Genomic DNA, 27,969 nt, shown 5'->3' with positions numbered 1-27,969 from the left:
TATTATTATTTGTGCATCTATAGACATGAGCCTCAAACACACGTTTCCCTTTTTACGCTCCTATCTGAGCCTTTGTCTAGCATCTCTCTTTCTGGGCCTTTTCTGTGGAAAGTTCTGTCTGTGTAAACCTGCTCCTCTGTGATCACGTGTTTGCATTTCTGTCTATTTCACGTTTCTCTATATCCTTGGTTTCTGTGGGTGACTGTCTTTTACCTTCTGTCTTCATCTCTTCTGTTTTTCTCAGGGCTCTCTTTCTGTGTTTTATTTCATGTATCCATCACTTTTCTTTCCTCCTCTGTTTCATGAAATGTTCAATTATTTCTTCTTTTTTTTCCTTGGTTTCTGCACAGTCTTAGTTTGCTCTTTCTCTTTAACCTCTCCACCTGTCTTCTGCAGGTACCAATAACATCAGAGCTAAAATTTAGAAACTATTTTCTGAGCTCATTAAATAGTTTTCTATTCCCTTTTCAAACATTTATGAGCTTATGAATACAATATTTTCTATGGCTCTCTAGGGGGGAATCAAATTGTTCTTTGCTTGCACAACCGTCTATTGATTTTTCTTCCTGTGGTTCAGTGACCCTTTGTAGAGAAAAGACTCCCTCTATCTTGCTGACCTTTCTTTCTGGACCATAGTTAACAGCCATTGTTCACCTTTGTTACCTTGTTCAGAGGCTTCTTCCATCTTCTGCTTCTCATCTACATTGTGCTGTCCCAGGAGCAAGATGAGGAGAGGCTGGGGGTCCGGGTCATTCTTTGGCATATCCCCAGAGCCTAGCACAGTGCAAGGCACCTGGGATGCCCTTGATGAATATTTGTGAAAGGAATGAATTCATTTGGGAGTACTGAGGTTTAGGGGAAGACCAAGAAGAGCATCTCATATCGAGCCATTATCATAATGCCGTGCTGCCTTTGTCATTCTTATTTATTTTTATTTTTTGAGGGGGTGTCTCTGTTGCCCAGGCTGGAACGTGGTGGCATGATCTCAGCTCACTGCAGCCTCCATCTCCTGGGTTCAAGTGATCCTCCCACCTCAGCCTCCTGAGTAGCTGGGACTATAGGCACCTGCCACCATGGCCGGCTAATTTTTGTATTTTTAGTAGAGACAGGGTTTCACCACGTTGGCGAAGCTGGTCTCAAACTCCTGACCTCATGATCCACCCGCCTTGGCCTCCCAAAGTGCTAGGATTATAGACATGAGCCACTGTGCCCGGGCTGTTCTTTCCACCTACTAAATATATCTCAAGTCTCCTTCCTCCTCTTTTCAATTCTAAAATTAATCGTTTCATGTAGGCCCCTTTAATCTTTAATTAGGTGACTCTAGCAAAAGCCTCGCAGCCAAGTCCCAGCTGACTTTCCTCCCTCTGATCTCCTTACACGGCCATCCATCCTATACGACCCAAAGAATTATCCTCAAACACAGGTTTATTCATTCAATGAGGAAATATCTATCAAGTGCCTCCTGTGCTGGGTGCTATGTTAAAAGCTTCATCACAAAATCTCCCCTAACTCCCAGGTTGGTTAAGTGCTCCTCCCCTGTGCTGCTCTCACAGCCTCATATTATGGTGAAATGATACTTAAATACCAGTGATGCTTTGTGTCTGTCTCTCTTAATACACTTAAGCTCCCAGAGGGCAAGGCCCATTCATGTTTTATTCATATTTGTATTTAATACTTTGCAAATTGTAACACCACGACCTTGGGCCATGGCCATCACTGCTGGCTGCTCAGTGAATGTGGGCTGAATTGCTGTATATATCGGTCTTTGTCTCAGTCAGCTTGGGCTGCTGTCACCAAATGCCATAGACAGGGGGCTTTAACAACTCACATTTATTTCTCATGGTTCTGGAGGCCGTGAAGTATAAGATAAGGGTGCCAGCATGGTTCTGGTACGTCTGGGTGAGGGCCCTCTTCTGGGTTACAGACAGCCAGCTTCTTTTTTTTTTTTTTTTTTAAGATGGAGTCTTGCTCTGTTGCCCAGGCTGGAGTGCAGTGATGCGGTCTCCACTTACTGCAACCTCTGTCTCCTGGGTTCAAGCGATTCTCCTGCTTCAGTCTCCCACATGGCTGGGATTACAGGCGCCTGCCACCACACTTGGCTAATTTTTTGTATTTTTAGTAGAGATGGGGGTTTCACCATGTTGACCAGGCTGGTCTCGAACTTCTGACCTTGTGATCCACCTGCCTCGGCCTTCCAAAGTGATGGGATTACAGGCATAAGCCACTGTGCCCGGTCCCAGCTTCTTACTCTAACCTCACATTTATCAGAGCTCCACCTTCAAGACCCTAATCACCTCCCAAAGACCTCACCTCCTAATACCATCGCACAGGGGCTTTGGTTTTCAACATACTTATTTTGGGGAGACACAAGCATTCAGTCCATATCAATCCTCATTCTGTATCTTGAAGCTACAGAAGTTAAATCTAATTATTCCTTTACCTTATGGTCCTTAAAATATTCAAAGAGAGCTATTGAATCCCCTGAATCTGCTCTTCTCCAGCCGGGACGTTATTAGTTCTTCACCTACCATGGATTTCAATCTGTTCCCTCCAGACAGGCCCTGGTTTGTCAATTGCCTTTGAAAGTAAAGCTTCCACAACAGACCCAAGCACACCAGGCATGGTTTTGAACATTACAGAGTAGCACGTATCTCTCTCTTCCCTTTGTAGGCACGATTCCTTTAAATATGCAGTTTCAGATCACGCTTGAAGTTTGGAAAGCCAGTGCACACTACTGGGTTCTAGAAAGTCAAGCGAAAGCCTATAAATCTTCTTGCCTTCAATGGCCTCTAACCAGAGATGACTTGTTCTCAACCTCCAATACCAAAGTATTCTTTCTCTCTCACCTTCTCCAGGCCTTGCCTCCCATAACTGCACAACACAAGCCCAGAGGCAAACACACAGACTCCTGAAAAGTCTAGAGCAGTCACTGGGACATGAAGACTGTGTGTGGAGGCTGGGCAGTGAGGGTGCAGGGGGTGGGTCTTCTACTCTATGTGACAGCAGTGGAAAGGCCTCTTGAGCCCAGAAAGCTCTTTTACTTTTTGTTAAAGAAGTTCTTCCAAATACGAACTTGAGAAATCTAGAAAAATATTTTGGGTTGTAAGATATGGTGGCTCAGGTAAGAACATTTTAATTTCCCCCATTGCACACCATGGTTTTGTTGGAAACAAATTTTTGGTGCCACAAAAGAAATAGCACTCAAACATAAATTTTCTCAGCAAGGCAATTTTACTTCTATAGAAGGGTGTGTCTCATGAATGGAGCAATGGCGAGAGCACACCTGAACAAGGGAGGGGAAGGGGTTCTTATCCCTGACACAGGTAGCTCCTGCTGCTGTGACATTCCCCTGTTGGCTAGGGTTGGACCACACAGTCTAAGCTAATTCCGATTGGCTGTTTTAAAGAGAGCAGGGGTACGAGCCAGAGTGGCAGGGTGAGCAGTTTTGGCAGGAAAGACAGTTACAGAACAGGTGACTAAAGGTGACTCAGGTCAGAGCAGGTGACCAGGCGTGACTCAGGACACAGCAGGTGACCAGAGGAATAGATGTGAACTACTAATTACAACTGGTAGGAAGGTTGTTTACTGAAACTAGGGGCAAGGAGACAAGGAGAACGAGGAAGTTAAACTTTAAAATGGAGAACAAAGAACTGAACATACTGACATACTGATTCTTTGAAGAGAAATGTAGAACTTACTGTATTTAACAGCTCTTTGCAGTGCAAGCGCTGGCAGTGGCTTTAGAGGAAGAGTTTGAATTCTGGGTTTGAATCTTTGCTACTTACTGCCTTACAAATCATCTCTAAACCTTTTTATTTTCCTTCCTACTGGATCACAAACACTATAAAGGCAGAGACAATGCTTAATTTATTGACCAATGTGTAGCCAGCACTTCTCATAGAGCTCAATATTTAATAGGTGCTAAATAAATATGAATGAGTGAATAAATATGTCATATGTGACCTTCTTAACTTTATTATCCTAAGTTATCCTCATCTATAAAATGAGAATATTAATTGCATGTATTTTGTAGGGCTATTATAGGGCTTAAGTGAAATAATCTATGTAAAATATTTAGCATGCAGTGAGAATGCACTAAATGTTGGTTATTGTTATTATTCTTGGTCAATCCATGAATTACGTGTCAAATAGGGCAAGAAGAGAGGCAAAAAAAGGGGGCATCAACAGGAGAGAGGCAAGTGCTGGATTGTTGGCTTATGTATGTTATGTTTTCATGAAGAAAAAGAAATGTGGCTATTTTAGAAGTGGTTTGGATGGGAAATAAATCCTTTGACTTTCTGCTGGTGCTTACATTTTAAAACTCTTTTTCCTAGGACCCTCATTAGAAACACAGAAAATGAATTCTGGAAAGGTAGCTCTTTATCAATACCTGGACAGTGCCTGCAGCCTCTACCTTATGGGAACTTTTTCACATCTCATTAGGGAGGCTCAGAGTTTAACAAACAGTAGAGGTGCCTGGGAGTCATGGGTTTGGGCCTTTAGGTTGTTAGTATTCAGGTGTCCTGGGTCTGTGAACTGTAAGCCTTAAGTAGTTGTTAACACTTCATGGAAATCCAGGAAGCACTGAATTTAGAACTGAAGAAGAATTTTAACCTGAGACTTGAAACAAAACAAACAAACAAACAAAAGAAACAGAAAAAGAAAATAGCACCTACAGTGAAAAAACACAAAAAGGAACTTTTACAATTTTAATAAAGATCCCTTTCTCAAAAGGAATTTGTAATGCAAAGATGATTTGACATCTGGATGCAAAGGTGATTTTGCAGATCTTCGATTCCGTCTTTATAGATCCAGGTGAAAAGCATTAAGTCAGATTCTCCCAGAACCAACCTACTCCTTGAAAGTTAAGCGTTTTTCAAAGTATATGAACTCTCCTGAATTCTAAAACTCGGTGCAGTACAGAAAGTCCCAATTCTTTCCTAGGGGGATGGAGGGCGGTGTATTCTCTTTTGAACCTGGGTTGCACGGAGGAAATTGCTCAAGGTAGAATGCAAGAAGAGTTAGACTCTCATCAAGCCAGAGGCTTCTTTTCAGTTTATTTTAGGGCACATTGTTCAGGTCACCTGATAATCCTGCTCCCATAGGGCAGCTTATATATCTTCCATGTAAAAGGAGAACCTCAAATGCCTCAGTTATACAGGCTTTGAAGCATTTATATGTAAGTTGCATGGTAGCCTTTGAATTGAATCTAGGTAGGTTTTCAGCAAGATGCTACCAGCAATACTTCGGGAGCAACAACCTATGTATGCTATGGTGGTACCATTTTGGAAAGCATTCTAGGGGAAGAGGCTTAGATAATGGCATTTCTCCAATTACAACATACTCTAGTGTAAACGGCAGAGAACTGAATGTCAAAACACAAAGGTTTGAGTTGTTTACAACCTGCAGGCTTTGGTCATATAAGTCACCCTCTCTCAACCCCAATTTTCTCATCTTTAAAATGGGAAGAACAGCCAGGCATGGTGGCTCACACCTGTAATCCCAACACTTTGGGATTTTAGGGGTGATGAGAAATAGAGTAATAGAGATAAAAATTCCATTTTGTTTTATTTGTTGTAAGAGCAATACTGGCTCTTACTCTCTGACACATGGATGAGCTGGAAAGTGACAAAGAGCATACACTTATCACTCTGCCACTGCACACGAAAGCTGGAAAAGTCCCCTTAGCCTGTGACATCTTAGATTATAATTCTGATATTTTTCCTGGGAGATTATAACGAGTGCTTTGGGGTTGAATGTTGATTTTTTTTTTTATCATTATACTTTAAGTTCTAGGGTACATGTGCATAACGTGCAGGTTTGTTACATAAGTATACTTGTGCCATGTTGGTGTGCTGCACCCATCAACTCGTCAGCACCTATCAATTCACTATTTATATCATGTATAACTCCCAATGCAATCCCTCCCCCCTCCCCCCTCCCCATGATAGGCCCCAGTGGGTGATGTTCCCCTTCCTGAGTCCAAGTGATCTCATTGTTCAATTCCCACCTATGAGTGAGAACATGCAGTGTTTGGTTTTCAGTTCTTGTGACAGTTTGCTAAGAATGATGGTTTCCAGCTGCATCCATGTCCCTACAAAGGACGCAAACTCATCCTTTTTTATGGCTGCATAGTATTCCATGGTGTATATGTGCCACATTTTCTTAATCCAGTCTGTCACAGATGGACATTTGGGTTGATTCCAAGTCTTTGCTATTGTGAATAGTGCCGCAATAAACATACGTGTGCATGTGTCTTTGTAGTAGAATAATTTATAATCCTTTGGGGTATATACCCAGTAGTGGGATGGCTGGGTCATATGGTACATCTAGTTCTAGATCCTTGAGGAATTGCCATACTGTTTTCCATAATGGTTGAACTAGTTTACAATCCCACCAACAGTGTAAAAGTGTTCCTATTTCTCCACATCCTCTCCAACACCTGTTGTTGCCTGACTTTTTAATGATTGCCATTCTAACTGGTGTGAGATGGTATCTCGTTGTGGTTTTGATTTGCATTTCTCTGATGGCCAGTGATAATGAGCATTTTTTCATGTGTCTGTTGGCTGTATGAATGTCTTCTTTTGAGAAATGTCTGTTCATATTCTTTGCCCACTTTTTGATGGGGTTGTTTGTTTTTTTCTTGTATATTTGTTTGAGTTTTTTGTAGATTCTGGATATTAGCCCTTTGTCAGATGAGTAGATTGCAAAAATTTTCTCCCATTCTGTAGGTTGCCTGTTCACTCTGATGCTAGTTTCTTTTGCTGTACAGAAGCTCTTTAGTTTAATCATATCCCATTTGTCAATTTTTGCTTTTGCTGCCGTTGCTTTTGGTGTTTTAGACATGAAGTCCTTGCCCATGCCTATTTCCTGAATGGTACTACCTAGATTTTCTTCTAGGGTTTTTATGGTATTAGGTCTAACATTTAAGTCTCTAATCCATCTTGAATTAATCTTCGTATGAGTAGTAAGGAAAGGATCCAGTTTCAGCTTTCTACTTATGGCTAGCCAATTTTCCCAGCACCATTTATTAAATAGGGAATCCTTTCCCCATTTCTTGTTTCTCTCAGGTTTGTCAAAGATCAGATGGCTGTAGATGTGTGGTATTATTTCTGAGGACTCTGTTCTGTTCCATTGGTCTATATCTCTGTTTTGGTGCCAGTACCATGCTGTTTTGGTTACTGTAGCCTTGTAGTATAGTTTGAAGTCAGGTAGCGTGACGCCTCCAGCTTTGTCCTTTTGACTGAGGATTGTCTTGGCAATGCGGGCTCTTTTTTGGTTCCATATGAACTTTAAAGCAGTTTTTTCCAATTCTGTGAAGAAAGTCATTGGTAGCTTGATGGGGATGGCATTGAATCTAGAAATAACCTTGGGCAGTATGGCCATTTTCACGATATTGATTCTTCCTATCCATGAGCATGGTATGTTCTTCCATTTGTTTGTGTCCTCTTTGATTTCACTGAGCAGTGGTTTGTAGTTCTCCTTGAAGAGGTCCTTTACATCCCTTGTAAGTTGGATTCCTAGGTATTTTATTCTCTTTGAAGCAATTGTGAATGGAAGTTCATTTATGATTTGGCTCTCTGTATGTCTGTTACTGGTGTATAAGAATGCTTGTGATTTTTGCACATTAATTTTGTATCCTGAGACTTTGCTGAAGTTGCTTATCAGCTTAAGGAGATTTTGGGCTGAGACAATGGGGTTTTCTAAATATACAATCATGTCATCTGCAAACAGGGACAATTTGACTTCTTCTTTTCCTAACTGAATACCCTTTATTTCTTTCTCTTGCCTGATTGCCCTAGCCAGAACTTACAACACAATGTTGAATAGGAGTGGTGAGAGAGGGCATCCCTGTCTTGTGCCAGTTTTCAAAGGGAATTTTTCCAGTTTTTGCCCATTCAGTATGATATTAGCTGTGGGTTTGTCATAAATAGCTCTTATTATTTTGCGGTATGTTCCATCAATACCGAATTTATTGAGTGTTTTTAGCATGAAGGGCTGTTGAATTTTGTCAAAAGCCTTTTCTGCATCTATTGAGATAATCATGTGGTTCTTGTCTTTGGTTCTGTTTATATGCTGGATTACGTTTATTGATTTGCGAATGTTGAACCAGCCTTGCATCCCAGGGATGAAGCCCACTTGATCATGGTGGATAAGCTTTTTGATGTGCTGCTGAATCCGGTTTGCCAGTATTTTATTGAGGATTTTTGCATCGATGTTCATCAGGGATATTGGTCTAAAATTTTCTTTTTTTGTTGTGTCCCTGCCAGGCTTTGGTATCAGGATGATGTTGGCCTCATAAAATGAGTTAGGGAGGATTCCCTCTTTTTCTATTGATTGGAATAGTTTCAGAAGGAATGGTACCAGCTCCTCCTTGTACCTCTGGTAGAATTCAGCTGTGAATCCATCTGGTCCTGGACTTTTTTTGGTTGGTAGGCTATTAATTATTGCCTCAATTTCAGAGCCTGCTATTGGTCTATTCAGGGATTCAACTTCTTCCTGGTTTAGTCTTGGGAGAGTGTAAGTGTCCAGGAAATTATCCATTTCTTCTAGATTTTCTAGTTGATTTGTGTAGAGATGTTTATAGTATTCTCTGATGGTAGTTTGTATTTCTGTGGGGTCGGTGGTGATATCCCCTTTATCATTTTTTATTGCGTCTATTTGATTCCTCTCTCTTTTCTTCTTTATTAGTCTTGCTAGCGGTCTGTCAATTTTGTTGATCTTTTCAAAAAACCAACTCCTGGATTCATTGATTTTTTGGAGGGTTTTTTGTGTCTCTATCTCCTTCAGTTCTGCTCTGATCTTAGTTATTTCTTGCCTTCTGCTAGCTTTTGAATGTGTTTGCTCTTGCCTCTCTAGTTCTTTTAATTGTGATGTTAGAGTGTCAATTTTAGATCTTTCTTGCTTTCTCTTGTGGGCATTTAGTGCTATAAATTTCCCTCTACACACTGCTTTAAATGTGTCCCAGAGATTCTGGTATGTTGTATCTTTGTTCTCATTGGTTTCAAAGAACATCTTTATTTCTGCTTTCATTTCGTTATGTACCCAGTAGTCATTCAGGAGCAGGTTGTTCAGTTTCCATGTAGTTGAGAGGTTTTGATTGAGTTTCTTAGTCCTGAGTTCTAGTTTGATTGCACTGTGGTCTGAGAGACAGTTTGTTATAATTTCTGTTCTTTTACATTTGCTGAGGAGTGCTTTACTTCCAATTATGTGGTCAATTTTGGAATAAGTGCGATGTGGTGCTGAGAAGAATGTATATTCTGTTGATTTGGGGTGGAGAATTCTATAGATGTCTATTAGGTCCGCTTGGTGCAGAGATGAGTTCAATTCCTGGATATCCTGGTTAACTTTCTGTCTCGTTGATCTGTCTAATGTTGACAGTGGAATGTTGAAGTCTCCCATTATTATTGTATGGGCGTCTAAGTCTCTTTGGAAGTCTCTAAGGACTTGCTTTATGAATCTGGGTGCTCCTGTATTGGGTGCATATATATTTAGGATAGTTAGCTCTTCCTGTTGAATTGATCCCTTTACCATTATGTAATGGCCTTCTTTGTCTCTTTTGATCTTTGATGGTTTAAAGTCTGTTTTATCCGAGACTAGGATTGCAACCCCTGCTTTTTTTTGTTCTGCATTTGCTTGGTAGATCTTCTCCATCCCTTTGTTTTGAGCCTATGTATGTCTCTGCATGTGAGATGGGTCTCCTGAATACAGCAGACTGATGGGTCTTGACTCTTTATCCAGTTTGCCAGTCTGTGTCTTTTAATTGGAGCATTTAGTCCATTTACATTTAAGGTTAATATTGTTATGTGTGAACTTGATCCTGCCATTATAATATTAACTGGTTATTTTGCCCATTAGTTGATGCAGTTTCTTCCTAGCCTCGATGGTCTTTACATTTTGGCATGTTTTTGCAATGGCTGGTACAGGTTGTTCCTTTCCATGTTTAGTGCTTCCTTCAGGGTCTCTTGTAAGGCAGGCCTGGTGGTGACAAAATCTCTAAGCATTTGCTTATCTGTAGAGGATTTTATTTCTCCTTCACTTATGAAACTTAGTTTGGCTGGATATGAAATTCTGGGTTTAAAATTCTTTTCTTTAAGAACGTTGAATATTGGCCCCCACTCTCTTCTGGCTTGTAGAGTTTCTGCTGAGAGATCTGCTGTCAGTCTGATGGGCTTCCCTTTGTGGGTAACCTGACCTTTCTCTCTGGCTGCCCTTAAGATTTTTTCCTTCATTTCAACTTTGGTGAATCTGGCAATTATGTGTCTTGGAGTTGCTCTTCTGGAGGAGTATCTTTGTGGCGTTCTCTGTATTTCCTGAATTTGGATGTTGGCCCTACTAGGTTGGGGAAGTTCTCCTGGATGATATCCTGAAGAGTGTTTTCCAACTTGGTTCCATTTTCCCCCTCACTTTCAGGCACCCCAATCAGACGTAGATTTGGTCTTTTTACATAATCCCATACTTCTTGCAGGCTTTGTTCATTTCTTTCTCTTCTTTTTTCTTTTGGTTTCTCTTCTCACTTCGTTTCATTCATTTGATCCTCAATCGCTGATACTCTTTCTTCCAGTTGATCGAGTCGGTTACTGAAGCTTGTGCATTTGTCACGTATTTCTCCTGTCATGGTTTTCATCTCTGTCATTTCATTTATGACCTTCTCTGCATTAATTAGTCTCGCTGTCAATTCTTCCACTCTTTTTTCAAGATTTTTAGTTTCTTTGCGCTGCGTACGTAATTCCTCCTTTAGCTCTGAGAAGTTTGATGGACTGAAGCCTTCTTCTCTCATCTCGTCAAAGTCATTCTCTGACCAGCTTTGATCCATTGCTGGCGATGGGCTGCGCTCCTTTGCAGGGGGAGATGCGCTCTTATTTTTTGAATTTCCAGCTTTTCTGCCCTGCTTTTTCCCCATCTTTGTGGTTTTATCTGTCTCTGGTCTTTGATGATGGTGACGTACTGATGGGGTTTTGGTATAGGTGTCCTTCCTGTTTGATAGTTTTCCTTCTGACCGTCGGGACCCTCAGCTGTAGGTCTGTTGGAGATTGCTTGAGGTCCACTCCAGACCCTGTTTGCCTGGGTATCAGCAGCAGAGGTTGTGGAAGATAGAATATTGCTGAACAGTTAGTGTACCTGTCTGATTCTTACTTTGGAAGCGTCCTCTCAGGGGTGTACTCCACCCTGTGAGGTGTGGGGTGTCAGACTGCCCCTTGTGGGGGATGTCTCCCAGTTAGGCTACTCAGGGGTCAGGGACCCGCTTGAGCAGGCAGTCCCTGACCCCTCAAGCAGTTGAGTCCCTTCTCAGATCTCAGCCTCCGTGTTGGGAGATCCACTGTTTTCTTCAAAGCTGTCAGACCGAGTCATTTGCGTCTGCAGAGGTTCTGCTGCTTTTTTGTTGTTGTTTTTTATGTGTGCCCTGTCCCCAGAGGTGGAGTCTACAGAGACAGGCAGGTTTCCTTGAGCTGCTGTGAGCTCCACCCAGTTCGAGCTTCCCAGCGGCTTTGTTTACCTACTTAAGCCTCAGCAATGGCGGGCGCCCCTCCCCCAGCCTCGCTGCTGCCGTTTCGGTTAGATCGCAGACTGCTGTGTTAGCAATGAGGGAGGCTCCGTGGGCGTGGGAACCTCCCGGCCAGGTGTGGGATATATTCTCCTGGTGTGCCTGTTTGCTTAAAGCGCAGTATTGGGGTGGGAGTTACCCGATTTTCCAGGTGTTGTGTGTCTCAGTTCCCCTGGCTAGGAAAAGGGATTCCCTTCCCCCTTGCGCTTCCCAGGTGAGGCGATGCCTCGCCCTGCTTCAGCTCTCGCTGGTCGGGCTGCAGCAGCTGACCAGCACCGATTGTCCGGCACTCCCTAGTGAGATGACCCCAGTACCTCAGTTGAAAATGCAGAAATCACTGGTCTTCTGTGTCGCTCGCGCTGGGAGTTGGAGACTGGAGCTGTTCTTATTCGGCCATCTTGCTCCGCCCCCTCGAATGTTGATTTTTGATAGTGAGATCTTCAAAAGTTGCAAGGGGAATGGCTAAACCAACTCTGGTACATCCATACCATGGAATACTACTCCAGCAATAAAGAACGATCTGCTGCTACACAAGGTGTGTTAGTCTGTTCTTGCACTGTTCTAAAGAAATACCTGAGATGGGCTAATTTATAAGGAAAGAGGTTTAATTGGCTCATGGTTCTGCAGGGTGTTCAGGAATCATGACTGGGGAGGCCTCAGGAAACTCACAATCCTGGCACAAGGCAAAGAGGAGGCAGGCACATCTTACATGGCTGGAGCGGGAGGAAGAGAGAGAAGGGGGAGGTGCTACCCACTTTGAAACAACCAGATCTCGTGAGAACTCAGTCACTATCATGAGAACAGCAAGGGGGAAATCCACCCCCATGATCCAGCCACCTCCCACCAGGCCCCTCTTCTAACACTGGACTACAATTCATCATGAGGTTTGGGTGGGGACACAGACCCAAACCATATCATATGGCAATATGAATCTCAAAAAACTTTTAGGCTGTGTGAAAGATGTCTTACATAAAAGCATACATGTAGGCCAGGCATGGTGGTTCACGTCTATAATCCCAGCACTTTTGGAGGCCGAGGCAGGCAGATCATCTAAGGTCAGGAGTTTGAGACCAGCCTGGCCAACATAGTGAAACCCCATCTCTACTAAAAATATAAAAATTAGTTGGGCATGTTGGCGGGTGCCTGTAATCCCAGCTATTTGGGAGGCTGAGGCAAGAGAATCGCTTGAACCTGGGAGGTGGAGGTTGCAGTGAGTTGAGATCAAGCCACTGCACTTCAGCCGGGGAGACAGAGTGAGACTCCATCTCAGAAAAAAAAAAAAAACATACATGTGATATAATTCTGTTCATGTACTAGTCATATACTAGAGCAGGAAAAACGAGTTTGTGGTGAAAAATCATCACAAAAGTGTCCTCTGGGGCTTGGCGGAGGGTCTGGAGATAGGAAGTGTTTGAAGGTGACATGCACTCAGATCTATAATGTACTTTGAATTGCAACAAGTACAACTATAAAATTGGATTAATGGACAGATACATAATAAGGCAAAAATAGTGAAAAGTTAATTGTCAAATCTAGCTGCTGGTTATTCAAGTGTTTATTGTCCAGTTCTTTTAACTTTTCTATAGGTTTGGAAATTTTATACGATATTTAAAATATATAATTTCAGAAAAAGGCCCAGTGTGGTGGCTCAGGCCTATAATCCCAGCACTTTGGGAGGCTGAGGCAGGCAAATGACTTGAGGTCAGAAGTTAGAGACCAGCCTGGTCAAGGTGGTAAAATCCCATTTCTTCTAAAAATACAAAACATAAGCCAGGCGTTGTGGTGCACGCCTGTAGTCCCAGCTACTCGGGAGGCTGAGAATCTCTTGAACCTATGAGATGGAGGCTGCAGTGAGCCGAGATCCCACCACTGCACTCCAGTCTGGTCAACACAGTGAGACTCTATCTAAAAAAAAATTTCAGCAGAAACTCTATTAATATTTTTAAAAAGCATAAGAGGAGATCTGATTTAGTGTTTTTGGTGATGCAATATTCTTGTAGGCACTGAATATCCTTGGAGAAATTACTTGCCAAAGGTAAATGAGGATTTATTATGTTGCCTTTTCTCAAAATACTGGATAAAATAGCCATTACAATTATATACAAGTAAGAATTTCTGAATTTGCAATATGTCACACAAATTTTTATCAAATTAAATGTCTAATTAAAAACTACTTAGTATCATGTTTTTCACTACATACCATTTATTTTCATCTTTTTCTTTTGTTAATCTCCATGAACCATCTTTTTTATTTTTTATTTTATTTTATTTTTATTTTTTATTTTTTTTTGAGGTGGAGTCTCGCTCTGTCGCCCGGGCTGGAGTGCAGTAGTGGCCTGATCTCAGCTCACTGCAAGCTCCACCTCCCGGGTTTACGCCATTCTCCTGCCTCAGCCTCCCGAGTAGCTGGGACTACAGGCGCCCGCCACCTCGCCCGGCTAGTTTTTGTATTTTTAGTAGAGACAGGGTTTCACCGTGTTAGCCAGGATGGTCTCGATCTCCTGACCTCGTGATCCACCCGTCTCAGCCTCCCAAAGTGCTGGGATTACAGGCTTGAGCCACCGCGCCCGGCCGAACCATCTTTTTTAAACGGTAGGTTGTAAAATACAAAAAGAAACAATAAGTGGGCGACAGAATCCAATTAAGAAGGACATACTATTTTAACGAATATTGTAACTTATTTAAGTCAACTGATAAGAAGTGTTGTTAAAAACCTTAACTTTGACGTGCAAATATCACACTTACTTTTCATGCCTTGAGAATTACTGGAGTTCAGAAGACTGAAGTTTAGATGACCTTGACAAATTAGATCATTGTATTTTTTCAAAAGGGCAAAATTCAGTAGAAACATGTATGGAAGCTTACTGTTAAGGACCAAACCAATAATAGAAGTGTGGGCTGAGGACGGACTATTTCTAATGACTCACTACCATCAACATTTCTTGCTGAATATTCACTGACTCTTGTCTTATGACTGGATCCAGCTTGGATACAGATTTTTCAGTAATATGGAGAAATAAGTTGAGGTTTAAAGATAAATGAGATGACTAAAATCATGAAAAACTGGTCATATGAGGAAAACCTGAGAGAAGGGAAAATTCTGAAAACTCTTCAAGACCGAAAAAGGCTAAAGCTTTGCCTGATTTCCATTTTCAAGTACGTGAAGTATTTTTATAAGGAGATTCTAGGAAAACCTAACAAGTAAAATGGATTTACATGAAAACATAGTTGCATTGTGCAAATGCAGAAATCTCTCTGACTTTAAGGTTGATTAAACCCTGGAACAATTATCAAGAGACTTTTAGGAATCTACATCGTTGGAGAATTGAAGAAATGAAATATGAATTCTAAGTAGTTCTGCGTGCACCTACCAGAGGTTGGAGGTTAACTCAGATGATCCTTGAAAGCACTTCCTAGGTCTACATTCTAATAATAATGTTTTACTCCATGGTAACCATTTTGAAATGTAGCTTGGTATTAATTTATGCTTCTCTGGGCTTTCTATAAGGAATGGCAACTTTAAATTCGCCTCAGTTAAAAATTCACTGTATTAGATATTTCTTTTTTTATTGGACTTACAATAAATGATTATGTATTGTTTTAGTGACTGTGATACTGTTCTTAACTTAATTTCTGTATTTTATAATTATTATAAAATCATTAAAATGAAGCCTCTCATTTTTTGTTTTTAGTGTTATAACGGTATCATCAGAAGAAACTTTGTATTTTTAAAAATGTTACATTCATGAGCATTTTCTATTGATAAGAAGGTTCCTGCCTGAGTATAAGTATGTTTAACTGCTTTGCCATTGATCTTGCCAAGTCACCATGCTACGATTCAGGGCCAGTTAGAAGTCTAGTGAGATTAAAAACAAACAAACAAACAAACAAAAAGCTACCAGGTGCAGTGGCTCATGCCTGTAATCCCAACACTTTGGGAGGCTGAGAGCACAGATTACTTGAGGCCAAGAGTTCAAGACCAGCCTGGCCAACATGGTTGGACCCTGTCTTTACTAAAAACACAAAAATTAGCTGGGCATGGTAGCAAGTGCCTATAGTCCCAGCTACTCAGGAGGCTGAGGCAGGAGAATTGCTTGAACCTGGGAAACAGAATTTGCAGTGAGCTAGATTGTGCCACTGCACTCCAGCCTGAGGGACAGGGCAAGACTCTGTCAAAAAAAAAAATTAGCTTTTGTTGCAATTGCTTTTAATGTTTTTGTCATGAAGTATTTGCCCATGCCTATGTCCTGAATGGTATTGCCTAGATTTTCTTCTAGGGTTTTTATGGTTTTGGGTTTTACATTTAAGTCTTTAATCCACCTTGAGTTTATTTTTGTATAAGGTGTAAGGAAGGGGTCCAGTTTCCGTTTTCTGTATATGGCTAGCCAGTTTTCCTGGCACCATTTATTAAATAGAGAATCCTTTCCCCATTGCTTGTTTTTGTCAGGTTTTTTGAAGATCAGATTGTTATAGATGTGTGGTGTTATTTCTGAGGCCTCTATTCTATTCCATTGGTCTATATATCTGTTTTGGTACCGGTACCAGGCTGTTTTGGTTACTTTAGCCTTGCAGTGTGAAGTCAGGTAGCGTGATGCCTCCAGCTTTGTTCTTTTTGCTTAGGACTGTCTTTGCTATATGGGCTCTTTTTTGGTTCCGTATGAAATTTAAATTAGTTTTTTTGAAGAATGTCAATGGTAGTTTGATGGGAATAGCATTGACTCTATTAATTATTTTGAGCAGTATGGCCATTTTCACAATATTGGTTGTTTCTATCCATGAGGATATAATGTTTTGTCATTTGTTTGTGTTCTCTGTTATTTCCTTGAGCAGTGGTTTGTAGTTCTCCTTGAAGAGGTCCTTCACCTCCCTTGTAAGCTATATTCCTAGGTATTTTATTCTGTTTGTGGCAGTTGTGAATGGGAGCTCATTCATGATTTGGCTCTCTGCTTGTCTATTGTGGGTGTATAGAAATCCTTGTAATATTTGCACATTGATTTTAAACTACAGAGCTTCTGCATAGCAAAAGAAACTAGCATCAGAGTGAACAGGCAACCTACAGAATGGGATTTTTGCAATCTGCCCATCTGACAAAGGTCTGATATCCAGGATCTACAAGGAATTTAAACAAATGTACAAGAAAAATGAAACAACCCCAGGATGTGAACAGACACTTCTCAAAAGAAGACATTTATGCAACCAACAAACATGAAAAAAAGCTCATCATCAGTGGTCACTAGAGAATGCAAATCAAAACCACAATGAAATACCGTCTCACACCAGTCAGAATGGCGATTGTTAAAAAGTCAAGAAACAGCACATTGGGAGGCTGAGGCAGGCGGATCACTTGAGGTCAATAGTTCGAGACCAGTCTGGCCAACATGGTGAAACCCTCTCTCTACTAAAATTAAATTAGCGAGGACTCGGTGGTGCACATGTGTAATCCCAGGTACTCAGGAGGCTGAGGCAGGAGAATCGCCTGAACCCAGGAGGCAGAGGTTGCAGTGAACCTGAGATCATGCCACTGCACTCCAGCGTGAGAGAGAGAGACTCTGTCTCAAAAAATACAAAAATAAAGTCAAGAAATAGATGCAGTTGAGGCTGTGAAAAAATAGGAACACTTTTACACTGTTCGTGGGAATGTAAGTTAGTTCAACCATTGTGGAAGACAGTGTGACGATTCCCCAAGGATCTAGAACCAGAAATACCATTTGACCCAGCAATCCCATTACTGGGTATATAGTTAAAGAAATACAAATCATTCTACTATAAAGGCACATGTACACGTATGTTCACTACAGCACTGTTTACAATAGCAAAGACATGGAACCAACCCAAATGCCCATCAATGATAGACTGGACAAAGAAAATATGGCACATATACATCATTGAATACTATGCAGCCATAAAAAGGAATGAGATCATGTCCTTTTCAGGGACATGGATGAAGTTGGAAGCCATCATCCTCAGCAAACTAACACAGAAACAGAAAACCAAACACCAGATGTTCTCACTCATAAGTGGGAGTGGAACAATGAGAACACATGGACACAGGGAGGGGAATATCTCACACTGGTACCTGTTGGGGGTAAGGGGAGGGAGAGCATTAGGACAAATATCTAATGCATGTGGGGCTTAAAACCTAGATGACAGGTTAATAGGTGCAGCAAACAACCATGGCACATGTATACCTATGTAACAAAGCTCCTTGTCTGGAATTTAAAGTACAATAAAAAAAATTAAAAAGAAATTAAGACTAAAGGAAAGACAAAAAAAAAAAAAAAAATTAAGAAAGAGAGTCAGTCCCAATCCTCAAGGGATTTAGAGCCTGGAGGAAAAATAACAAAGTCATCTTTGTGAATAATCATCTTCTTTTTGAAAGTCAGTCTGGCAAAATCCTCTTTTGCATCATCCATTGTGGTGTCTATTTTCAGTTTCTTAATCTTACACCTTGGCTTCCTTTTTATTCTTTCCCTTTGCAGAGCAAAACTTGCTTCCTGCTGTGATGCTGTTCAAAACTTTGTTGTTTCTCAGAATAACACTCCAGTTGGGACTAACATGAGTTACGAGGTGGAAAGCAAAAAGGAAATCCCAATTAAAAAGAACATTTTTCATATGTTTCCAGTGGTGAGTAAAGATTTGTGGTGGGTTGTGGTACCATTCCAGGTGAATTTTCTTTTACTTTGAGCTGTAACTTACAATTATGATGGAATCAATTAAAATACCATATTGTTTTGTTGTATAAAATTTGGATAGTGGGCCATTTTTTAAAAGGGCCATTTTGAATGCAGTGTGGCTCTATAGGGAAGGATTATTTATATCTTAAATGATAAGCTCTTCCAGTCCTGAGTCTTCCAGACTCTTCTTCGAATGAGATGAGACGCTTGGGCTTCCTGCTTAGTAATCACTGAGGCTTGTGAAGACGGCCATTTTTCACCTCAAATAAGATTCTTCCAATTGTCAGTTATGGTGACTAAATCAGTTCCTTCACAAGGAACGGTGCGTTTATGTGGCTCATCTTTGGGAAGTAAATAGGTGAGGATTTATAGTCAATAAACGTACCCACCATAAGATAGAGATTGTTGTCTGCTGTGTTCACTGATATATCCCAAACCCCTAGAACATTTCCCAGTATGTATATGCATTCACTACCTATTTGTAAAATTAGAAAAATGAGTAATGATAGGATAAAAAGCCAACTTCACACAGTGAGGAGAAACTCGACCCTTAATACAAATCCTCACTTGGGGAAATTTTGGTTCTGAGGAACATAAACATCTCATTGCTTCTAAACATACACTCTCCAACATCTTTCTACGATTCCATTAAAAAGCAGTTAGACCATGTCAAGATGGTCAAAACGGGATCCCTCTACATATGCAGTATACTAACTGTAGGATATGAGATTCTTACAGTTTTCTTTTGTTGGAGCTTTGACCTCTTTCAGCTAATTTTTGTTGCTCATGTAAGTTGTTCCCTTTTTTTTTTATGTTAGGATTCAGAGGAAGAATAACTTGTTGAGTATGAGTACGAAATAAATAGAAAATGATAGAGAAAAAATACTGTATATTTTCTGGAAGTAAAAGGGAACAAAAAATATAACTCATAAAGCATTCTCATGATGCCCTGAAATGACCAGTGATTGAAAAGATGATAAGGAAAGAGTATTTATCTTTCCTATCAGGGAAAGCCTTGGAAAGTTTGACAGTGAACCCTTTCACTCATTCATCCATTCAGGTTTTGCCAGTGTCTGCCATGTTTTCCACTGACCAGAACAGAGGAGCAGCAACTACTTTACCCTCATTTGGCCCTTTGAAAGGATTCACTTAATATAGGCCTGATAATTATGTATGCCACTGGGAACTGCATCCACTTTCCAAATTTATACTTTTTTTTTTTTTTTTTTTAACTGAGGAGAGGAAATTCTGCAGTCAATACAGCACCAATTGCAGCACCGGGTCCCATTTTTCGTGTTGCTCCAGCTTCTCCTTTCATGGACGGGGCTTGTGGTGGAGATGTCCTCTTTCCCACTTTGCTTTACTCTGCCCTTCTGCATGCAACTCTCTGGAACGAACTGCTGGGCACACAAGAAGATCGCATTAAATGTTTTGATGAAATGATGTGCAGCCACTTCCTCCACAAACTTTGCTAAGTTACTTGCAGAGAAAAAACCAAAACTTGATTTTCAACCAGAGTGGGCAATGAGCAGGCAGTGGAGTGTGCAAATTTGCATTTTCTTAGGAGGTTTATTTAAGGAAATGTTGAGGTTTGTAATTTATTTAAATTCATGTGGAACATGAGATACTAAAGCATATAGATGTTTTCCTCCCGGTTGACCAAGAAACCAGAGAAAAACATTCATTATTGTGAGTGCATAATTTCAGATATGTTTCCTTCAGTAATCTTTTCTATTTTACACCATAAAGAGCCTATTTGCATGTTTGCATCCTACCCTATCTATAAAATTCAGAATTTATGGTGGCACCATTTAGTAGATACTGGCTGAAGACATCTTGAGCTAGAAGTTCAGTGACATGAAATAGCCTGAGGTATCTGGGAACCATTCATTTAAGAGCCAATCACTCTGCTAGCCATTGCAGATATAACAAGGAATAAGATACATAATTATACATCATTAAGTTATCATTTGAATCCATGGAATTGTGAGAAACAATAATGTGTAGTGGTTTAGAACAGGTACTCTGGGGCAAACTGTCTGGATTCCTATCCCAGTTCTGCCACTTTCTGTCTGTTACTTGGACTCATGCCTCCATTTTCCCATCTGTAAAATACTCAAAAGTTTGCTGTGTAGGTTAAATGTGCTAATAAAGTATGTATCTCAAATAGTGCCTCTTGCTTAAAAAGCGCAATATGACTTTTACGTTTCAAAGACAAACCTACAAAGAGAGTTGTGCTGAAACTGAGTTTCTTTGCTAGTTGGGCAGCTCCCAGAGCCAGCATCAGGGGCAGACAGCAGTCACGGTGGTTCTGGGGCATCTTCTGTCATTCTGGGCTGCTCAGAACTATGTCAGCCCTGGACTGTTGCCAGTGGGGCTGGTAAACTGACTTTGGCAAGGGTGACGTGCCTTGATTTTGTAAACTTTGCCAAATTCAGTGGCGTCAATACCCCCATCCTGGACAATTTTTAGTGACCAATGGTTTAAAAAAACAACTCACAAAATTCCTGAATATTTACCAGTGGCCCCTTCAATGCTTACAGGCCAGGGTCAGGTTCGTTCTGCGCACGTGCAGTCAATTAATTACTGTGATACCGGTTTTGCAAAAGAAATAAGATTTATTCACAAAGCCACTTTTTTGTGTGAAGGGTGAAGAGCTTGTTGAAGTGTGTGAAGTGTGCGTATGTGTGTGTGTGAAGGTGGGAGAGCTTGTTGAAGGCCATGAGATGGATATTGAAAGCCGTGCACATTGCACTACGCAAGATGGGGAGGGAGAAATGAGAGGAAATTAAAAATAACAAACAGCCTCTCTGCTCTCGAGGACTTACACCTTAATCCTACAGACAAAATCAGTAGATCAGGACCTCGTCACTGGGAAGCATGAGCTGGTACCCCGACTGTGGGCTCGAGGTCACATTATTACTTTATGGAAGGTGACCAGGAAAGGGGAAGTAACGCCATTGAATGGAAAAGTTAGATTTCGAGGTTGCAGAGAACTTGGGGAAAATAGGAAACCTTCTGGGGTAAGCAGGCCGGGTCCTAAAAGGAATAAAAAAGATTCAGGTCTTGGAAATTAATGTGAAATATGTCAGTCCAATTGGTAGACCTCCCTGAAGCACGCTGGCTGGTCATTCACAGAGATGGCAGGCATAAATCTAATGCCTTACTGAGCCTGAAGGTCTAACTATTTAAGAAGCACAGGAAATTTTTGCTAAATCACCTATTAATTTTATGCCTTAGAATAGATTTAATGCTGCTTCCTAATTTCTTTATTTTCTCTTTCTTGCTGAAAATGTCCTTGTTTATCAGAAAGACAGAATATGGGGTTTTGCCATTCTAATTTTTTTCCTTAATTATGTGATGAAAAATACATGATACTGTATTTTGTATTATTACATTATGCCGTGTGTTCTATGCTGTCTATTTCTCTCAAGAGAAATGAAACAGGTTCACATAATGATTTATTTTATTTTATTTTACTTATACTATTTTTTTTTTTTTTAATTTAAGAAACAGGGTCTTGCTCTGTCGCCCAGGCTGGAGGGCAGTGGTGCAATCACGGCTCACTGCAGCCTGGAACTCCTAGGTTCAAGTGATTCCCCTACCTCAGCCTCCCAAGCAGCAAAGACTACTGGTGCTCTTCACCAAACTCAGCCACTTTTTCTACTTTTTGTAGAGACAGGATCTTGCTTTGTTGCCCAGGCCCGTCTTAAACTCTTGGCCTCAAGTGACCCTCTCACCTCAGCCTCCCAAAGTGCTGGGATTACAGATGCGAGCCACTGCACCTGGCTGGTTTTTTTTGTTGCTGTTGTTTTGTTTTGTTTTTGAGACGGAGTCTCATTCTTTCACCCAGGCTGGAGTGCAGTGGTGCCATCTTGGCTCACTGCACCCTCCGCCTCCTGGATTCAAGCAATTCTCTGCCTCAGTCTCTCGAGTAGCTGGAATTACAGGCGCCCACCACCACGCCCAGCTAATTATTATTTTTTTTTCTATTTTTCATAGAGACAGGGTTTCACCATCTTGGCCAGGCTGGTCTTGAACTCCTGACCTTGTGATCCACCTGCCTTGGCCTCCCAAAGTGCTGGGATTACAAGTATGAGCCACTGTGCCCAGTCCCAGCTGATTTTTTATACTAAGTCATAGTAAGTTGATTAGCAAACTGGGCTGCTGCTTTTTCTTGTTCTTATTATTCTCCTTAGCATGTATAAAAAGTTAAGTTACTAGAATTAAGCTGTTGTCTATGGTTCTAAAATTAACGGTATTTCATGGTAGTTTTCCCCTTTCTCCTGCTAGTCCCAGCCTTTTGTGGAGTACCCTTATAATCAGTGTGCAGTGGTCGGAAATGGGGGAATTCTGAATAAGTCTCTCTGTGGAGCTGAAATAGATAAATCTGACTTCGTTTTTAGGTAAGATCTGTCAAATTGGTTTCTTTGAAACAAAAGATCAGCTGGGTATTTCAGAGGGGGACAGTGTAAAGATATCCTTTGTATATTTTCACCTTTGAGCTCTGTTACAAAAGTCTACTAATTACCCGGGAAGTTTTTCCTGAAGTGTTATATGGCTCATGAGTTCCTCAGAATGTCAATACCAGAAGAATCAAAATGTGCTATGTTTATATATGTTCAGGAAACTCTGGGTGAAGTTGTGGTGAAAAAGGGTTTGGTATTGCAGGAACTTTCAGAGCGTTCAGCACGTTCATGGGTACCTTGGCTACCATGGGAGGACTCCGGAGGGCAGCACGTCCCAGACTCACCTGACCTTGAAGATCTTTTTCTATTTGTTTGTTTGTTTTTGTTTTTGTTTTTGTTTAACAGAGCATTTCAAGGATGTTTTGTTCTTAGACAATACTTGGGAAAATGCTGATCAAGACGTTTTACAGCCATACAAACTATATCATTATTTCGTTTTCTGGCTTGCAATTTAAAAAACAAATTTGTACTGCTTTTAAGTTCTGGTCTTTTAATCTGAGTGTCAGCTAGCATGCAAAAATAGAAACAAAATGGTTTTTATGCGTTCCTTGTACTAATAAGCCATACCAAAGCATCTCCACTCTCTCAGTGTAATGGAAAGGTAATTCATCCGTCTGAGGATGGGTTTCAATTGAAATGCACCTTTTTAAAGAGTAAGTGGAAGTCTAGTTCTTCCTGTTTTAGGAGCACTGATTTCATACACCAGAGGAGATGCTTTGATCCTTCTTGATTTAATGCTGCCCTTTTAAGCCATCGAAAAAGAAACACAGTTTCTAGTAAACAGCTCCCTCCCAATTTTAATCTCATTTTTAAATTTTGTGCTGAAGGTAATGATAAAGCCACAATAGACCTGACAGTGCAACAGTTATTGAATGTGGTCTTCCTGATTGGTGTTAAAATGACCAATATCTGAATGGTTTACCCATTTTGTTCAAGTACTCAGTGTGAAAAAGCCATAAGGAAGATAATTCTTCTTGCAGTAGATTTTTTATAGGCTTAAAATTCCCGAAACATCTGTGATGAGGATCAGGCCTAAACATTCATTATACTTTATAGCGAGTATAGGCAATACAATAAGTTTTGATTTAAAACCCAGAAGAAAAATATCTCAGCAGATATTTCATTTATAATTCTAAAATAATTGTCTTATTCCTAGATTCCACATTTGCTGATGTCAGGCATTTTCTTGAATATAGAATTTCCTTTAAAGCTAGCCATTTGAACTGAAAGGTAAAATGAGGGCTAGACGTGTTTGGTGTCACTAAAATATATTTAATTTTTTTAAGTCTGTACTTATTTTGGTGCTGCATGTTGATAGTTCATAAAGCAAACTTTTACTTTTCATTTCAAAAGATTTGGAGCTATGAATTAAGTGTGTGAGGAACAAAATTAGGTAATGACTATATATACTACTGCTATATATGACTATACTTGTATGTATACATATATATTACAGTAGTAATATATTTAATCATGTATATGCTGTAGTATACTGTAATACATATAATCTAGTAGTATTTATATGTTATGTATTACACACATGTATAATAAATATATAATACTGTATTATATATTATATATTGTATATTGTATAATATGCAATATATAATAGTATATTGTATACTATATAATACAGTATTATATGTAATATAATATATATTACATATGTACATATTATATAACATATGCATACATATTATACATCTATAATAACATAGATACATATATTTTGTATAAAATTATATAACAGTATATATAATTATGTATAATGTATACATGTATTACATATTATATATACATATTATATAATAAGTAAAATTATATAACAGTATTATGTGTTATATATGTATAGTATGGATATACATTATATAGTACATATTATATATGCATGTTATATATAATATACATGCATATTATATATTACATATTATATATACGTGTTATATATAATATATGAATATTGCGTAAATTATGCATATACATGTATAATAACATATAATGCTGTTATATAATTTAAATGTAATATATATGTATATATGTATAACACAAACCATGACCTATACTACTGTTTTTGTGTGTGTGTGTGTGTGTGTGTGTGTGTATAGTCTATATTTAGGAAAATACCTGGCATCAGCAAAAGTAGAATCTAGAAACACGGGCATTTATTTTAGACTCATAAATTAAATATATACTGAGATACTTTTCTTTTAAGTTTTAAGCCAAAACTTATTGTATTTCCTCTATAAAATACCCCTCCCTATGGAGTCTCCTATGATATTCTACTGGAAATCACTTTTGATTATTCAAAAGAATATGAGACTATTCTAGAAAGAACATTTGTTATGGGAGGCCCACTAGTGAGGTCACTTTTATGCCCTAGTACCTATGATTAATCTTTATCATTTAATATTTATTAGCAATATTTGATTCATATTTATTTTACCAAGGTGCGGTATTTATTTTATTTTCTGACATAGCTTTTATATCAATGAGGGAAATTCATGTTTCATTTATTCATGTGTTTTATAGGACATGGTACGGCTTATTTCACCTTCAGTCATGTTATAGACCACATCAATTTTGAACAGCCTTCCTTAGGAAGCACTCAAAGATGCTCCCTTATGTTTAGCCTTACTACTTGAAATTCAGTAAATGATATTTAGAAAGTCATAACCAATTTTTCCTTTTTTGTGACAAGAATATAATTACTCAAAATTAGAATTCTTTATTTGTTTTCCAATTTAAAAGCAAATTAGTACTCAAAGGAAGATGAGAACATCGGTATGAAAACATCACTATAAGAACATTAGGATTTTATTTATTAACACTATAATTTGGTGACAAAACTATCCACATGGGAATCGGGAGGTTTTGATTTTTTAATGTAGTCTTTGCTTCTGGTAGACCGTATAACTTTAGTCACAGTACATCAAGGTTTAAAGAATATGCAAATTGGTGATCATACTACTATGGGAACATAATCAATAGAAATAATATAAATAACAATTTTAATAAAAGGATTGGGAACTCTTCTAAATTTAGACAAGGTGTAATTGCTATTTCTGGTTTTGATACTTATAAAAGTTATTATCCATATTGAAAGCATTGATCAAATTTGTATATTTTAGCTGGGCACAGTGACTCATGCCTGTAATCCCAGCACTTGGGGAGGCCAAGGCAGGTGGATCACTTGAGGTCATGGGTTCAAGACAAGTCTGGCCAACATGGTGATACCCTATCACTACTAAAAATACAGAAATTAACTGGGTGCATGCCTTTAGTCCCAGCTACTCAGGGGGCCGAGGCAGAAGAACTGCTTGAACCCAAGAGGCGGAGGTTGCAGTGAGCCCAGATAGCACCACTGCACTCCAGCCTAGGCAACAGAGCGAGACTCTGTCTCAAAAAAAAAAAAAAAAAAAAAAGTGTGTATTTTATACAACATTGAAATGTCAACTAAGAACTGAGTAATTACTAAAGTAAATAATTTAAAATAGAAACTAGATGGATTCTGAGGGTCTCTTAATAGCAATGATTTCTCCAACATAAGGACAATTATTTGATATATATATGTGTGTGTGTGTGTGTGTCCATATGTGTGTATACAATCTTTTTTCTACAAGTTCTATTTTGAAAATGATTTTCTTTTCAAATTTCAGGTGTAACCTCCCCCCAACCACAGGAGATGTTAGTAAAGATGTTGGCAGTAAAACAAATCTTGTGACTATAAATCCTAGTATCATAACTCTGAAGTAAGTAGCTGCAAGTTACATAACTGATCAAGAACATTTTTTCATTGTTCAATATGTTTCTCAGCTTAAGCACTAATCTTGTTGCTGAGACTGACTTGCAATACAGGTGGAATGAATTTTTGGAAAAATATATAAGAATTCATTTGCAAATTGTGGCATTCTATCAAGGTTTTTGTTCATAAGAATTATGACTCAGTTGTACTTCCAATGTCATAAGCTAATCAAATGAGAACATATTTATTTCTTCATCTCTTTTAACAATAATGAAGCCACTTTTTTCCATTTTCTTTTAGAGCATTAGCGTTACTCTTCTATCTTGGTAGCACTTTCTTGATAAAACTTACTCTATTTAGAAACTTCAGAGAGTTTTTCTAAACACTCACAATTATGCTTACAAGGATACTGAGTTATTTAAATCATACATATAGTTACTACAATGTGTGGAGGAAATTTTTAAAAATAACCTATATGTATATCTATATTTGCATTTAGATATTTTAAGTCTTCCCTCCTTCCTTCCTTCCTTCCTTCCTTCCTTCCTCCCTCCCTCCCTCCCTCTCTCCCTTCTTTCCTTCCTCCCTCTCTTTCTTCCTTCTTTCCGTCCTTCCTTCCTCCCTCCCTCCCTTCCTTCCTCCCTCTCTTTCTTCCTTCTTTCCGTCCTTCCTTCCTCCCTCCCTCCCTTCCTTCCTCCCTCTCTTTCTTCCTTCTTTCCGTCCTTCCTTCCTCCCTCCCTCCCTCTCTCCCTTCTTTCCTTCCTCCCTCTCTTTCTTCCTTCTTTCCGTCCTTCCTTCCTCCCTCCCTCCCTTCCTTCCTCCCTCTCTTTCTTCCTTCTTTCCGTCCTTCCTTCCTCCCTCCCTCCTTTCCTTCCTTCCTCCCTCCCTCCCCCTCCTTCCTCCCTCCCTCCCTCTTTCCCTCCCTCCCTCCCTCCCTTCCTTTCTTCCTTCCTCTCTCTCTCTTTCTCTCTTTCTTTGTCTCACTTTGACACCCAGGCTAGAATGCAGCGGTGCAATCACAGGTCACTGCAACCTCAAACTCTTGGGCTCAAGGGGTCCTCTCACTTCAGCCTCCCAAGTAACTGGGATTACAGGCATGCACCACTGTTCCCAGCTAATATTTTTATTTTTTATAGAGATGTGGGGTGTGGTCTCGCTATATTACCCAGGCTGTTCTCGAACTCCTGGCCTCAAGTGATCTTCCCGCCTCAGCCTCCCAAAGTGTTGACAAGCATAAGCCTCTGTGCCTGGTCTATTTTAGGTTTTCTAAAGGAAACTTATAATGCAATATGTGCAAAAGGTGCACAAATCATAAATGTGCAGCTCAATGAATTTTTAAAAATGTACTGATATGCATACTATGCTTGAAAAAATATTTTATCATTATACATTTGGAAGGTGTTTCAATAACAAAAAGCAACTTTAGGAAAAAATACCAAATAATAATAAAAAATAATACAAGAAATATCTGTTCAGTAAGGGTATAGCCCAGTAAGAAAGTAAAAATTGAAAGGATTCCAAGAAAGAGAGATGAAGATC

General features: G+C 39.7%; 1 protein-coding gene across 4 annotated transcripts in view; it reads left to right on the top strand.

Moving 5' to 3' along the window:
- The window catches only part of ST8SIA6 (ST8 alpha-N-acetyl-neuraminide alpha-2,8-sialyltransferase 6), a 152,005-nt gene that overhangs the window by 118,092 nt on the left and 5,944 nt on the right, over window positions 1-27,969 (top strand). For all 4 annotated transcript variants that reach the window (XM_030941369.1, XM_010354753.2, XM_030941367.1 and 1 more), the window contains 3 exons: window positions 18,025-18,169; window positions 22,513-22,625; window positions 26,345-26,437. In XM_030941369.1, coding sequence (XP_030797229.1) covers window positions 18,101-18,169; window positions 22,513-22,625; window positions 26,345-26,437 — 275 coding nt within the window. In that variant the 5' untranslated portion in view covers window positions 18,025-18,100. The remainder of the gene's footprint in view (window positions 1-18,024; window positions 18,170-22,512; window positions 22,626-26,344; window positions 26,438-27,969) is intronic.

The sequence above is a fragment of the Rhinopithecus roxellana genome, chromosome 11 (genome assembly GCF_007565055.1).
Source record: "Rhinopithecus roxellana isolate Shanxi Qingling chromosome 11, ASM756505v1, whole genome shotgun sequence".
Classification (NCBI taxonomy): domain Eukaryota; kingdom Metazoa; phylum Chordata; class Mammalia; order Primates; family Cercopithecidae; genus Rhinopithecus; species Rhinopithecus roxellana.
Note: the sequence above shows the minus strand (reverse complement) of the source record. Positions and strands in the feature narration are given on the sequence as shown.